The 15375-nt window shown below is 42.6% G+C and overlaps 1 protein-coding gene across 8 annotated transcripts; it reads right to left on the reverse strand.

The window, feature by feature from the left end:
* Positions 1-22: 22 nt before the first annotated feature.
* On the reverse strand, positions 23-15339 carry zfan6 (AN1-type zinc finger protein 6). 8 transcript variants are annotated; one of them, XM_014127532.2, is made up of 7 exons: positions 15085-15339; positions 7284-7441; positions 5983-6097; positions 4610-4710; positions 2619-2807; positions 1088-1219; positions 23-919 (listed from the first exon to the last, which is right to left on the reverse strand). In XM_014127532.2, the coding sequence occupies exons 2-7, from the start codon at positions 7432-7434 to the stop codon at positions 771-773; spliced, it is 837 nt and encodes a 278-aa protein (XP_013983007.2). In that variant the 5' UTR covers positions 7435-7441; positions 15085-15339; the 3' UTR covers positions 23-770. The 8 variants fall into 8 exon arrangements, with proteins under 8 accessions (XP_013983007.2, XP_013983003.2, XP_013983004.2 ...); XM_014127528.2 differs by having other exon boundaries at positions 5974-6097; XM_014127529.2 differs by lacking the exon at positions 15085-15339 and adding an exon at positions 14259-14511 and having other exon boundaries at positions 5974-6097.
* Between the last annotated feature and the right edge of the window lie 36 nt (positions 15340-15375).

Consider the following 15375-nt stretch of genomic DNA (forward strand, 5'->3'; position numbering starts at 1 on the left):
AAATTGTACCAAATGCATAATGTTTCAAATTTTCAAAAATGTGTTAGAGCTTTATTCAGATCAAAGTTAAGACAGTGAATAAACTAACATAAATACAGAACAATAGATTCAGGTCATACTCCTGTGCACCCATAAATGAACTTTATAATCCTCAAACGCACAACCGGAAACATGCATACAGGCTATTCATAATCATATGATAAACATAAACTCTTTTACACAGCAGATCACAGAGTCTTTAAAATGACTCAATTATACAAAAAGGTCTGGGAGCAACAGCACAATCCTGGTTTCTGCTCTCTCGCTGATAATGTAAAACACAACCTGTTCCGTCCTTTGTCAGGCAACATACAGTCCAAAAGGAGGAATGGAAAGATCCTTCAGGCTTTTTAACATGCTTGTTTTTTGTATTTTTTTTTTTTTAACACCAGAAAAGCACAGCCTTTCCAGTAGTACCCAACAAAGTAATTAAAGCCCAATTAATCAATCTAAATACTGTAACTTTAAATCTTCCGGTTTTTCATAAACCACAACATTTAAGGGATAAAATAATTAAAACTACAAAAGGAAACAGGTTAAGTAAAAATACATTTACAAATATTATTTTTTTGCAGCTGGCATGCATGATTTTAAAGGGTCCGATGGGAATGGAGCGTTGCTCACATAAACAACTTCAAATCAAAAGAGGAAACGGAGAAACGAAAAGGTGGTCAATGGTTAATCTAAACCGCAGACTTCCGGGTGGACATCGATTCGCGGCAAACCCGTTTTCAGATCTTCTGTATCTTCTCCCCGACGCAGACAGGGTTCGCTTTCCTGATCTTCTCCGCTGCGTCGGCCTTGTAGTTGAAGGTGCAGTTGTGAACGTCTGAGTACCGGTGCATGCTGCAGAACACGTTGCCGCATCTGCAGTCGAAGCCTGGGTACACAGACGGAAGAGTTTGAAGGTGAAAAAAAATGGCTGATCGCCAAATGTATCTCCAGGATATCAAGTACTTAGAGACAGACACAGAGAGAGACAGAGCGAGAAAATGGGAACTATTAAGTCACTTCACTAAGCCAACAGGAGAATGTGTCAGAACCTTACCCGTGAGGCCGACTTTCTTGCGGCAGGAGAAGCAGCGATTCTTCCTGGCGGCTTTGGGTTCGTCTGAGTCCGAGGGTTTGTCCAGTCCGTCTACCGAGGCCTGGTCCGTGTCCTCGGATACCGATACAGACACTGGATGGATCACACAGAACAACAACTTTACAGTCTCGCCTTCTCAGCTCAGCAATACTACTGCAGCTTTAAAGGAATAGCCAATACCCATGCTTTTCAGGTGATGGCACTACATTTCACTGTGCTACAGACTAACGCTTCCATCACACCGACAGCGTCATTGCATTTTGGTACACCAGGATAACATTCATTTCCAATGAAAACGCTGCGTTTGCCCTGCAGCATTGCATTGCAGAGGCAGTTGCAGTGCGTTCGGTGTGGTGCATACGTTGGATTTATCGATGTGTCAAACTGTCTGTGTAGACGACATGACAGAAATGGTAGCAGAAGGTGAATGTTGAACTTTCGGCGCATACATATCCAGATGTTGCGCACTATTTTGCGCAAGGACGCTGTCATGTGATCGAAGCGAAAGCCTACTATGCTTGTTGCCACTTAACATATTTTCAGTAGGAAATAAAAAAACAGCCGAAAAATGCAGACATTTTTACAACGCATTTGTTTTTCTTCACTTTTGAACATAATGGGTAGAAAAGCTTAGTTTATCTGGCACAAAGCCAGCGCCCTTTCCCTGTCATGGTGAAGAGAAGTCACAACACAACAGAAGTGACTGGGTTATTGCATGGTGCCAGTACTTGCCTTTGGGTAAACGTATTCACACAGTAAACATTCAACTGTAAGAATGAAGTGTTAAAGTACTAACCAGTTCCTTTATTGTTCGTTTCTTGATATTTTTTCCTCCTATTAACAAAGTAAACATTTTTTATATACACACACACACGTGTCCTTTTTAAGTTGATACAAAACCCATATTGTACAGTCTTGACCATATGGATATGAAGGGATGATTTTTAGAAGGGGCCTGAAGATTGGGACTGTGTCCCGGTCCTCTCAAAGAGTGTCCTTTCTTCATTACCTGTGAATAGTACTGGATGGGGTTTCTACAATACCCTTTCACCCATCGTGACATGGAAGATAAGTGGTCGTGGAGGAAAGGAGATAAGGAAAGGTAGCCATTGGGATTAAGTAGAAACCAAACGGAAGGAAATGTACCGAAACGGGGAGTACCTGAACTTGTCCAGTAAGAAACACTTGTTTTCGTTTTCCATCGCAAAACGTTTTGCTACGGTGTGCACTTATGAATACGACCCAGGTTTTGGTCACCCTTGGTACAGGGGAAGCAGCTAGCAGCTGTTCTCACTCTCACCGCTCTCTAGAACTCACTCAATCCCCTCTAAAAGCTTATAAGTCATTATAACAACCATTGACAGCGTCTGTTCTGTCTGTGTGCGTCCCAAAAGGCACCCTATACACACAGTAGTGCACTACTTTAGGCCCCATAGGCAATGGTCAGAAATAGGGAATAAGGGTGCCATTTGTCGCGATTGTCCTCACTCACCCTTCTCTCCATCTGACTCCTCTAGCTTCCTCTTGCGAGAGCTGTCCTCTGGGGCAGGCCTTCTGACTGACTTTCTGTCCTGGCTTCTCATTGGCTGACTGTCCTGTCTATTAGGGCGAGTCCCTGAGCTACCTGCTGTGCTGGGCTCCTGCTGTTCACTTTCTACAGCTGCTCTACATGGTGCTCGCTCTGCACACACACACACAGAGACATACACACACATGTAGGCACACACAGACATACACGCACAGAGACACACGTAGGCACACAGACATACACCCACGTAGGCACACACACACACGAAGGCACAGAGACACACACACACACAGACACACGTAGGCACACACACAGAGAGACATACACCCACACGTAGGCACACAGAGACACACACACACGTAGGGACACAGAGACACACAGAGACACACACACGTAGGGACATACACACTCAAACTTTAGCAACTGGTTTGTAATTCAAGACAAAGCTTAAAACACTTTGGGGTATTTTCTACCCTTCTAACACAGTTCCTCTTTAACAAATGTTGAATTGGGTGTCTGTACTGTAACTGTTCTAGAAGACAGAAACACTAGAGAACTATAGCTTATGACTGTAACCCCGGTTCTCTGATAGTATGAGTGAGGTATTTCACTATGGGATACGCCCCCAGCGTATTCGTCAGAAGCCGTATTACACTACGCCAGCCATGATTGGCTGGACGTCGAGACGTGCGAGTCAGGAAAGGGTGTCCCTCCTACCCTATAAAGAGCCCAACGCAACATATCTGAGCCATTAACGATTAAGCCACACCTCTTCCCTGCTCATGCAAGGAGGGTGTTCTGGTGAAATACCTGACTCATACTATCAGAGAACCGGGGTTACAGTCGTAACCTATAGTTCTCTTTCAACTATTAGTTTCGGTATTTCACTATGGGATATACTGAGTCCCGTATTGCCAGACAAGCTTATCCTGACGACCGACTGCCCTGTGCTATATATCACACAAATGCTGGGGGCGTATCCCATAGTGAAATACCGAAACGAATACTTGAAAAGAGAACCAGTGTAACTGTTCTAGAAGAGGGTAGACAGAAACACTAGAGAACCAGTGTAACTGTTCTAGAAGAGGGTAGACAGAAACACTAGAGAACCAGTGTAACTGTTCTAGAAGAGGGTAGACAGAAACACTAGAGAACCAGTGTAACTGTTCTAGAAGAGGGTAGACAGAAACACTAGAGAACCAGTGTAACTGTTCTAGAAGAGGGTAGACAGAAACACTAGAGAACCAGTGTAACTGTTCTAGAAGAGGGTAGACAGAAACACTAGAGAACCAGTGTAACTGTTCTAGAAGAGGGTAGACAGAAACACTAGAGAACCAGTGTAACTGTTCTAGAAGAGGGTAGACAGAAACACTAGAGAACCAGTGTAACTGTTCTAGAAGAGGGTAGACAGAAACACTAGAGAACCAGTGTAACTGTTCTAGAAGAGGGTAGACAGAAACACTAGAGAACCAGTGTAACTGTAATCCAGCAGGAGAGGATTGTGTCTGAAATCCTTCCTGAAATCCCTAGGCTGATCTTTGGGCTTTCTCTACTACCGATCTCTAAGCTAATAGAGATGGGACAACAATGTGTGTCTGTGTGTAAAACCACCCCACGGACTGAGATTGACTGCAAGAGGGTATGAGGTGAAGGGTTCCCATGGTAGTGAGCCTGCATTTGGTGTGTGTGTGTGAGACCTCAGGCTATTCACAGGAACATGAGAGGGTACCAAAGCAACAGCACTATTGTCTGAATCCTAACTTGAGATTCGCCTGCATAACTCAAGTCTTTTATGTAAACCATGCATTGATGTCAATGAGAAAACAATGTGTAAATTGTGCATTCATGTCAATGACATCTAGCACAGAAATGTGAGTTACACGTGCAGATCTCAAATGAGGATCGACTCATCCCTATAAGAAAAGGTTTGTGTGAAACGCGCTGGTAATACACACCCTGTATCTCTTCTGTTTTCAGGTCTTCAGACGTGGCTGTACTCTCCTCTTCTGAATGAGTAGCTGGTGCTGCCGTTAAGAATGACTGGCTAGATACAACCCTGGAAGAAGAAAAAAAATGGAAGTGTTCAATTAGCCTAAAGCATGATCCATCAGTTGGTAGTCTAGATTAGAAGACTAGACTAGTTATATACAGTATTATGAAAATGATGCACTTGAAGACTTCAATTTAATCCTACTCAGGATTTTTCTGAAAATGCACTGAAGGAAGAAAACTGACTGTAAAATCCAATGACATGCAGCTCATTGTCATCAACTATGGCAATCATATTACAAAGCATTTCACCACTAATGCCCACCTCAGTCAGAACGACTGGCATTCACGAGTCATTTAGCAGACGCTCTTATCCAGAAAGACTTAGTGGCAGCTGTCCACTGTGGCTTCATAATAGGGTCTCTGTGGTTATAGATAGAGCTACAAGCTTTCAATGTTGAAGCAATAAAAAGTGTATTAAATGGATAAAACCGTAACGACTGTAGAGAAATGAGCAGTACTCAATTCTAGACAGTGATTTTTTTTTATTTCAAATCATTTTCTGTGTGTTTGAGAAAACAGTGTCCCTGTAGATTTCAGCAGGCTAGGTATGGTACAGATAGACAAAGACAGAGCTCATTAGATAAGACACCTTCTGTGGTTAACACACACACTGGGAGGGAAACGGACATGGCAAGTGGAATCTTAGAAGAGGCAGAAGCGTCCAGGGAGATGACATCACACTATTCAGACAGAACTCGTGATGATTGACTTCCTTGTACTGTACTTCAATGGGATAGAGGAAGACCATGGTGCAAAAATAACCTTCCCTTCCACAGAGAAACCACTTCATGATTGACACACTAATTTAAAATGACACAACATCTTTGAATTTTGTAACAGGAAATAAATGATCCAGGTTTAAAATAATAATAATCCACCGTAATACTAGCCTTGACCGTACGTAGTAAGCAATGCAAGAACTACAAATAGCGACGCAAAATGATTCTACTTAATTGCGTAGCAGAAATACACAGACGTGTGCAGCCCCACAATTATAAACTGGTGTGCAAGTATGCAGGATTGCCATGTGTTTTTTTGGGGCATTGCGTACGTACAGTAATAACTACATCTTTATAGAAAGGGCTGTATACATCTAGTGTACCTACGTTTCACATAGGCTACTTTATTACAATCATTTCCACATGGCCTGTGTATCCTATACTGTATGTTGCATGGCTGGCTTGGCAGCTACACCATAGACATGGTGGTGGTGTGGTGGAGGTGTGATCATGCTTGTAGCGTGTTTCAGAGAAGAGTAGCTCTATACCTACTGTACCTGTTCATCCTGATGGCTGTGTGGGTCGTGGCTGACGGCACGTCTACAGTACTGCTCTCTGAGCACTGGGCTAGGAGGGACTCCCCCAGGTTGCTAACCGCCGCCGAGGACGACACTGCAACGACAACACACGCTTACATCAGAGCAGTCCCAAAACGGAGAGGAAGAGGCAAAGCGAGAGGGACAACTGGGCCCAAAAATCTGTCTTCTCCAGCAGGTGGCAGTTTTATTTATCACTCACCAAGCAAGGAGTTTTTGGATGTAGGTCAATGAGTGTAGAATTTGATAGAATCTTACCCTGATTAAGACAGCTTGTCGGTCGAAACGTTGGATATTAGGTTATTAAATTATTGGATCTGAGCTCCTAGAGTGTGGGCTCTCCTTTAAATGTTTCAAGTGTTCTACTCCGCTAGCCAGCACCTCGCCTAAACGGGTGTTCTACTCCGCTAGCCAGCACCTCGCCTAAACGGGTGTTCTACTCCGCTAGCCAGCACCTCGCCTAAACGGGTGTTCTACTCCGCTAGCCAGCACCTCGCCTAAACGGGTGTTCTACTCCGCTAGCCAGCACCTCGCCTAAACGGGTGTTCTACTCCGCTAGCCAGCACCTCGCCTAAACGGGTGTTCTACTCCGCTAGCCAGCACCTCGCCTAAACGGGTGTTCTACTCCGGTAGCCAGCACCTCGCCTAAACGGGTGTTCTACTCCGCTAGCCAGCACCTCACCTAAATAGGTGTGCATTTCTTTCGCCCCTTGTAGAATTTGATTAACATAAAATGTAATGGCTTATTTGATGGAATTTACATTTTATAATGCTTAGGTTGTTACGAGTGTACTGATATAAGTAGGATACATGACATCCCGGAAACTCAGAGAAACAACACCTTCTATTGGAGTTGTGCCTGTTGTTCATACAGGCATCTGCCCTCTCATTGGCTAGAATGGGCCAACTTGATCTTACCTCCTCCTGACTGCCTTCCATTTTTAACACATTTCTTTTAATTGGGTATCTGCTCAATATAATGGATCATCTGTGGCAAAAGTCACTCACTCAAATGAGACACTGTCTAAAGTTACAGTCACGGTCTGGAGTTACTGTCGCTATCATTAGTCTTTCAAACAAACTTCAGTCGTTTTTTGTAAACTGACTTCATTGTGAAATAATAAGTCCCAAACACCAGAAATCATGCTCACTCAGTCAAAAAGGTCAGTGTCAATATTTTGGTCTAACAGGTCTTTTTTGATTGATTAACTAAATGATCAATAAGATACTGGAAAGCTCTGTGGAATTTCTTTCCTACTCACCTGGTGGACTGACTCGTCCATTGTTGTTTTGTCTCTGGAGGAAGTCCTTGTAGCACATCGAACACATGCCATTGTTTCGCGGGTTGCTGTAGAAACCGCAGCCCGTGGTGCAGAGCAGCGGCCCTTGGTTCTGGTTGGTCTCCTGGGCCATGTCCCTCCTGTGGAGGTCAAGAGGGGAGAGTTCAAAGGTCAATATGGCTATCACGCCATTTCAGGATTGGCTGCTGCCTAGGTCTAAAAAATGCTTAGGTATTGGTGAAAGCCAAAGGCTAGTTTCTTGAAAAGAGAGCGGAGATGCCCAGTGTGCTGCTGCAAAAGGCTATACCACTTAGCACCCACTTATTCTAAAAGTCACCTTGGATAAAAGTGTGTGATCCTTGTGGTAATTGAACACAACTGTGGTGTTGCTAGTGCCATACTCTTACCAACTGAGACACACAGGACCGGAAGGAAGGAAGATTAGAAGACAATCTCTAGCCAGCCGGCTGTAGCATTGAAAGTGGTGTAAACCAAAACAAGTTGGTCACAATTCCCTAGACTTGGACTCAAGTTCTAGAAGTTGTTTGTTGCATCACGATGCCCTGGATCATTTTATGGCAACACAATGACCCAAGCACTGAAAATGTATCATCACTGGTACTTAGGCTATCTGATATTAACACATAGCTCTCCTATGTAGGTTAATTGCTGAAAGTGGAAGATAAAAGTAGCTACTACTAATCTGTGTCTTTGGTCACGCCCAATCTCTGACCGACTGCTGAGTGTGTATGGTGTAACGCTCACTTCTGTTTCTCTCTGGGCCAGCCTGCCCTTGTAAGGCAGCCAAAACTACATATAGCCTAAGTGCAGAGTTAAAATGTGCTGTATTAAAAATCAGATGAGAAACCTAAGCCTCACAGTTACTCTCCTGTATAACAAGTGACAGGCTGACACAGACTTGAGAGAAGAGAAGTAGAGGGGTAGGGAATGAGGCTGCTTATGTCACCAGTACAACTGGATATGGGTGACCTAGAGACAGAGAGACTAACTACAGGTCAAATACAGCCTAGAAACAGAGAGAATAGAGACTAACTACAGGTCAAATACAGCCTAGAGACAGAGAGACTAGAGACTAACTACAGGTCAAATACAGCCTAGAGACAGAGAGACTAGAGACTAACTACAGGTCAAATACAGCCTAGAGACAGAGAGAATAGAGCATAGAGACTAACTACAGGTCAAATACAGCCTCGGGACAGAGAGACTAGAGAGCAGAGAGACTAACTACAGGTCAAATACAGCCTCGGCGTAGGCTAACAGGGTTAGCTAGGCCAGGGTTCCCCAACTGGCAGCCCGCAGTTCAATTTATTTGCCCCCCCAAGTTTTCTGAGCAAGAAAAAGGGACAAAAAACTAAAAACACCAGCAAATCAGCTCTAAATTAGAGATATTTTCCAAAGTATTTCCACACATAATAAAGAGATATGTGATCATACGCAAATGTAAGTAAGGTTTGAAATGACTATTAGTCAAATTATCTGTTTGGGCTTCTTGCAGTTTACAGTAATTAGGTTCTGGCCCCCTGACCATCTGCCTGCGGCTGAATCTAGTTGATGATCCCTGCACTAGGCTATATAATTGGGTCTAATACATTCTATGTGGCCTCATTTTCGGTGCGGGGAAACAGCATTAGGCCTAATTCGATACAGGCTACTGCTCCATAGTCATGTTGATAGCCTACACTCTTTGTAACACTTAGGCTACTATGTTAAAACATCTAAGAAGCCACAGAAATGAAAACTCTGCTAATGTCGCATTAGCTACATAAGGATGCATCCCAAATTACATTATGTTAGGCCCTGCTCAAAAGTAGTGCACTATATTTTATGTACTTAACTAGGGAAGTCAGTTAAAAACAAATTCTTATTTACAATGACGGCCTACACCGACCAAACCCGGACAACGCTGGACCAATTGTGCGCCGCCCTATGGGACTCCCAATCACGGCCGGTTGTGATACAGCCTGGAATCGAATCAGAGTGTCTGTAGTGACGCCTCTAGCACCGAGATGCAGTGCCTTAGACTGCTGCACCACTCAGGAGCCTAAATATAGGGAATAGGGTGCCATTTGGGACGTAGTCTAAACTAAGCCTGGATATGGTAACACTGATCTGGGTAGTAGTGATGTAATGGTGCATCTGCTGGGTTGGACATCTGGTGTATGGTTTAGTACACTGCCATTTCCTCCATGGGAGACAGGATAGGGAGGGCTGCTTCACTACCCTGAGAATGCATAGGAAAATATACAGAAAGCATAACAAGTTTAAGAGAGTGTGGACGTGTGACGCCAAAGTGTTGTCAGCATCGTACCGGGCTCTTAAGGTAGTACGGAGAGGACATCATTTGACTTCATCGTGACATGGACTTCACCATCATAATTCTATCTTTTACATAAACAGAGTGATTTGAGAGAGAGAATAATCCAGTGGTAATCTCAGGGACTGTCTTTAATCAGGGTGGATAGCAACCACTCACAGAGGGGCTGAAATACCAAGATGACCACGGTGAAAAGAAAGCGAGCGATACAACAGCAGGTTAACTCAATGAAGATCATGCTAACAGTGAGCTGAGATTCACGCTCTTTCTATTGCTACAGCCTGAACCCATAGACCACCTATAGGCTCTCCTTTTGCTCAGGTCCTGTGCCACGTTCAGAATTTGTGCCGTGCCGGTGTGATTTTTCTCCTTTGATTTGAAATAGCCTACTGATGGAAGAGACATGTAGAGGTCCTAAGTAAGCATTTCGTTGGACGGTGTATACCATGTGTATCCTGTACATACGACTAATACAACTTATCCAGAGCCGGTATTTATGAAGTAGAGGTCGACCGATTATGGTTTTCAACGCCGATACCGATTATTGGAAGACCGAAAAAGCCGATACCGATTAAATCGGCCGTTTAAAAAAAAAAAAAACAATACTGAATGAACACTTATTTTAACTTAATATAATACATCAATAAAATATATTTAGCCTCAAATAAATAATGAAACATGTTCAATTTGGTTTAAATAATGCAAAACAAAGTGTTGGAGAAGAAAGTAAAAGTGCAATATGTGCCATGTAAAAACGCTAAGGTTTAAGTTCCTTGCTCAGAACATATGAAAGCTGGTGGTTCCTTTTAACATGAGTCTTCAATATTCCCAGGTAAGAAATTTTAGGTTGTAGTTATTATAGGAATTATAGGACTATTTCTCTATACCATTTGTATTTCATATACCTTTGACTATTGGATGTTCTTATAAGCACTTTAGTATTGCCAGTATAACTTTGTTCCTCTCCTCGCTCCTACCTGGGCTTGAACCAGAAACACATCGACAACAGCCACCCTCGAAGCAGCGTTACCCATGTAGAGGAAGGGGAACAACTACTCCAAGTCTCAGAGCGAGTGAGTTTGAAACGCTATTAGCGCGCACCCGGCTATCTAGCTAGCCATTTCACATCGGTTACAACAGCCTAATCTTGGGAGTTGATAGGCTTGAAGGGGTGGGTATAATTTGTGGAACGTTCCAACAGGAACCTGTTCCAAAAAACGTAAAGTAAGAGGTTGCCAACCAACAACGCATACAAAGTAGCAACACATACAAACCTAGCTAACTAGCTGCCGAATAGGCATCAACTCACCACAGAGCTTATTCTTAATGTTTGTCAATAGGCAACCAGAGTGAGGACAGACAGTTTTCGGAATAAACGTGAGGAGTGAAAAACACAATGAAATAGACCCCTCCCCACCCGGTATCTTATTCTGCCGCTATACAACTTTGTATGAGTTGTTTTTTGGCAACCTTGTTATTTACGAAGTTTTTGGAATAGATTCCTGTTGGAACGTTCCACAAATTATACACACCCGGCTTGAAGTCATAAACAGCTTGAAACACAGCGAAGAGCTGCTGGCAAAACGCACAAAAGTGCTGTCTGAATGAATGCTTACGAGCCTGCTGGTGCCTACCACCGCTCAGTCAGACTGCTCTATCAAATCATAGACTTAATTATAATATAATAAACACACAGAAATACGAGCCTTTGGTCATTAATATGGTCGAATCCGGAAACTATCATCTCTCAAACAAAACGTTTTTATCTTTCAGTGAAATACGGAACTCTTCCGAATTTTATCTAACGGGTGGCATCCCCAAGTCTAAATATTCCTGTTACATTGCACAACCTTCAATGTTATGTCATAATTACGTAAAATTCTGGCAAATTAGTTCGCAACGAGCCAGGCGGCCCAAACTGTTGCATATACACCGACTCTGCGTGCAATGAACGCTAGAGATGTGACACAATTTAATTTTAGCAGGCAATATTAACTAAATATGCAGGTTTAAAAATATATACTTCTGTGTATTGATTTTAAAGAAAGGCATTGATGTTTATGGTTAGGTACATTGGTGCAACGACAGTGCTTTTTTCGCAAATGCGCTTGTTAAATCAACACCCGTTTGGCGAAATAGGCTATGATTCAATGATAAATTAACAGCAACCGCATCGATTATATGCAATGCAGGACACGTTAGATAAACTAATATCATCAACCATGTGTAGTTAACTAGTGATTATGTTAAGATTGATCGTTTTTTACAAGATAAGTTTAATGCTAGCTAGCAACTTACCTTGGCTTCTTGCTGCCCTCACGTAACAGGTAGTCAGCCTGCCATGCAGGCTCCTTGTGGAGTGCAATGTAAGGCAGGTGGTTAGAGCATTGGACTAGTAAACGGAAGGTTGCAAAAACGAATCCCCGAATCCCCCCTGAACAAGGCAGTTAACCCCCGTTCCTAGGCCTTCATTGAAAATAAGAATGTGTTCGTAATCTGACTTGCCTAGTTAAATAAAAGGTGTTAAAAAAATACAAAATACATTTTTTTTTTCCATAAAAAATTAAAAATAATAAAAAATAAAATCGGTGGCCAAAAATACCGATTGTTATGACAACTTGAACTCGGCCCTAATTAAATCGGCCATTCCGATTAATCGGTCGACCACTATTATGAAGTGTCTGATCTAGGATCAGATCCTGCCTGTCCATAATAATTTGATTCATTATGATCTGAAAGGCTCAACTGATCCTAGATCAACACTCCTACTTTGAGACTTGATAAATACAGGCTCAGATCTCAGGTTCCGCAGATCAGCACCATTCCATTCTGTCCTTCTCAATATTACTGTAATTGAAGTCCCTCCTCACTCCCCTTCTTTACACCAATCATTGCCCCATTTCTCTACCCCTGCCCCCTTGATGCCAATCACCAGATTAATTACAGTGAGATTTCACGATGGCCTCCTCTAGTCTAGATTATGTTATGTAATCTGCCATTTAAACTCTACAATAGTAACAATCCCAAACAAACACACACACGTGAGAGAGAAACTCACACACACGCAAACGTCATCAATGCATCAATGCATAGACCGAAATCAGATCAAGCTTGAGTATGCTACGTGGAAGCGATAAGAAGTGGACTTCACACACAGCAGGCTACTTTCTCAGGTTGAACATAGAAACGATGTGGACTGTCTTTACAGCAGGCCAATGAGAGATGCTCCAGTCCAAAACAATGGCACCATAGTATTCCCTACATAGCCCTACGGGTCCTGGTCAAAAGTAGTGCACTATATAGAGAATAGGGTGCCATTTAGGACTCGACCCTGGTGAGAGGTGAATAATTCAGAGAACACAACAAGCATTAGGCCTACCTGGAGCTGAAACTAGGTCTGGCATGCCATTGTTACGCAGTACAGTAACGTGTCTTTAACGAACATGGTGAGGAATCCAATATGTAAACTAGCCTGAACATCTTCCCTAATCATGTCTTAGCTAACAGGTAAGAGACATAAGGCCTATATAAATGCCAAAACATGTGTAGACCTACACATTCAGTTTAGCTGAAATCTGGAAAACAAATGTATGAACTCCAGCTGAAGCCTTGTTGCACACATCACAGCATAGGCTAAGGACAGTGTTATGTCACTGGCCTAGTTGTGCAACCACAGTGAACCAGTTCAACAAAGACTGTCACACATGACTATAGGCTACATGCTGACTCTCACAGAGATAGGCCGATACCGTCACCTTGGCTGTGGAAAGAACTCTCTCCTCTACTAGCAAGAATGTAATCTGAGGGTATCGGCCAGGGACTTGTTATTGCCAACTGATTCCATTTATCTCAAATGGCATAATGTGGTTTGGGGGAACAAATATAACTCAATAACTGTTCTTATAGGCTGGGGTAATAGCCTACTAGTGTTTGAATAGGCCAACACTATCCAAGTCACAGAAACCCATTGCGATAGGCTAGCCTACATCCACATGACATCACAGGTGTTAGCCTACATTACGATTTGCCATTGGCTTTGTTTATTTAGCTAGTGTGCCATCATTTTAACTGAACAGCTGTCTTGCTACAGATACAGCAACACTGGGTCTCTAGTAGTAGACGGACCTAGCAGCAACAGAGGAAGTATGGTTCCTCCATTGGGACTCAAAATAGTCCAATATAAGCTCTGAGATGCAACAAAGCAAAGGGCATTGTACTATAACGTCAAAAAAGCTATTTGATTGTCCTAGTCCCAAGCACATTAGTTACAATATCAAACTGGGAAAATAAATGCTGCCATCAACATTATCCAAACATATAAATCAGACAATGAAAACTTGCAACAATGAACCTAGTCAGGAGCTCTTACAGTAGCTTGCAGTGAGTGTAGTAAATTGCGATTAAAATCACACGGAACTGCGTGAAAAATGTTATAAATCCCCAGCCTAGCCTGTATTATGGTTTTACTGCTTGTCTCAACGGTGCCTAGTATTGTTCGGATAAGTGCAAACTTGTAACAGGCAACTTAGGCAGAGACAAATAACGTTGGTTGAGAATAAACCTGAAATGGGTGTCTATCACAATCATGTAACTTTGTATTGGACCAACCTCAAGAAACGTACCAATTTCCCCCTCTCCTACTCCTCTCTTTCTTCGTCTCTACACCAGCAGATTAGATCCGACATCATACGTAGAATGATCCCACAACAGAACACACTCAACTGACTAGACATAATCCATTGTCATTGGCTGTTTGTTTAGCCAACCACGCCCATATATATTATCGTCTTGCACAAATTAAACGTCAATCATTTACAGCCTTTTAAAAACACAGCTGGTTGGACAGGGTATGTGAAAGTATACACCCCACCCCCCCCATACAATAGTGACAGAAAAGAAGTATAATAACAAATTGTCACCAGCCATAACGTAAATGTAACGTTAGCTGCCATTTATCCGTGTGACGTTAAGCAAACGTTATCTACTGTATGTCTAAGAAGTTGCTGACATCAACATGATTCTGATGTAGTTAACTGCCTATCGTCTCTACTGACCTATTATAGTTAAAAATCCAACTTTAAAACAGGGAATGTAACATTTAAAAAAAAAAAAAAAGATAGCTAGCTAACGTTAGCTAGCATCAAGTGTTAAAGTTTTGTGCTGGCTAGCCGTCCTTGGATAAGTGGACACTAACCTAGTTTTCAAGGACCGAGGTCATACACTGTATGATACAGTTACAGTAGCTAACGACATTAACTAGCTAGCTAACGTAGTAGCACTGGCAGGATAGTATATCGTGTATATATAGTCACACTAACGTTAATTAAATAACTTAGCTGTACCAGAACATTAGATGCTGTAGCTAAATAAAGATCCAAAGCATCGTTAAAAGTTTGTGCGACATCTACTGGATAGCCAGCTAGCATGTTTGAACTGACGTTGCCTTACCTTCTGTTAAACGTTACGTTTCTACTCGTAAGTAGCTAGCCCACGATAACTTTGTTGGACTTCGGAAAAGACTAGCTAGGTAGGAAAAACTAACGATATCTAACAACCAGGATTGTAGGCTTGCTAACTCTACGCGGTGTTGTTGGGTCGTCTTTTCTCGCCTCTTCCCTACCCCCAACCAGACACTGTCTATTTGTTACTTTTTCACTTCAACTCCGACTGTAAAATTGGTGGTGACGTCACAGACAATCCGACACACGTCACTGGGCTGTCAAATAATGCGGTGGGGTA

Source organism: Salmo salar, chromosome ssa11, assembly GCF_905237065.1.
Source record: "Salmo salar chromosome ssa11, Ssal_v3.1, whole genome shotgun sequence".
Classification (NCBI taxonomy): domain Eukaryota; kingdom Metazoa; phylum Chordata; class Actinopteri; order Salmoniformes; family Salmonidae; genus Salmo; species Salmo salar.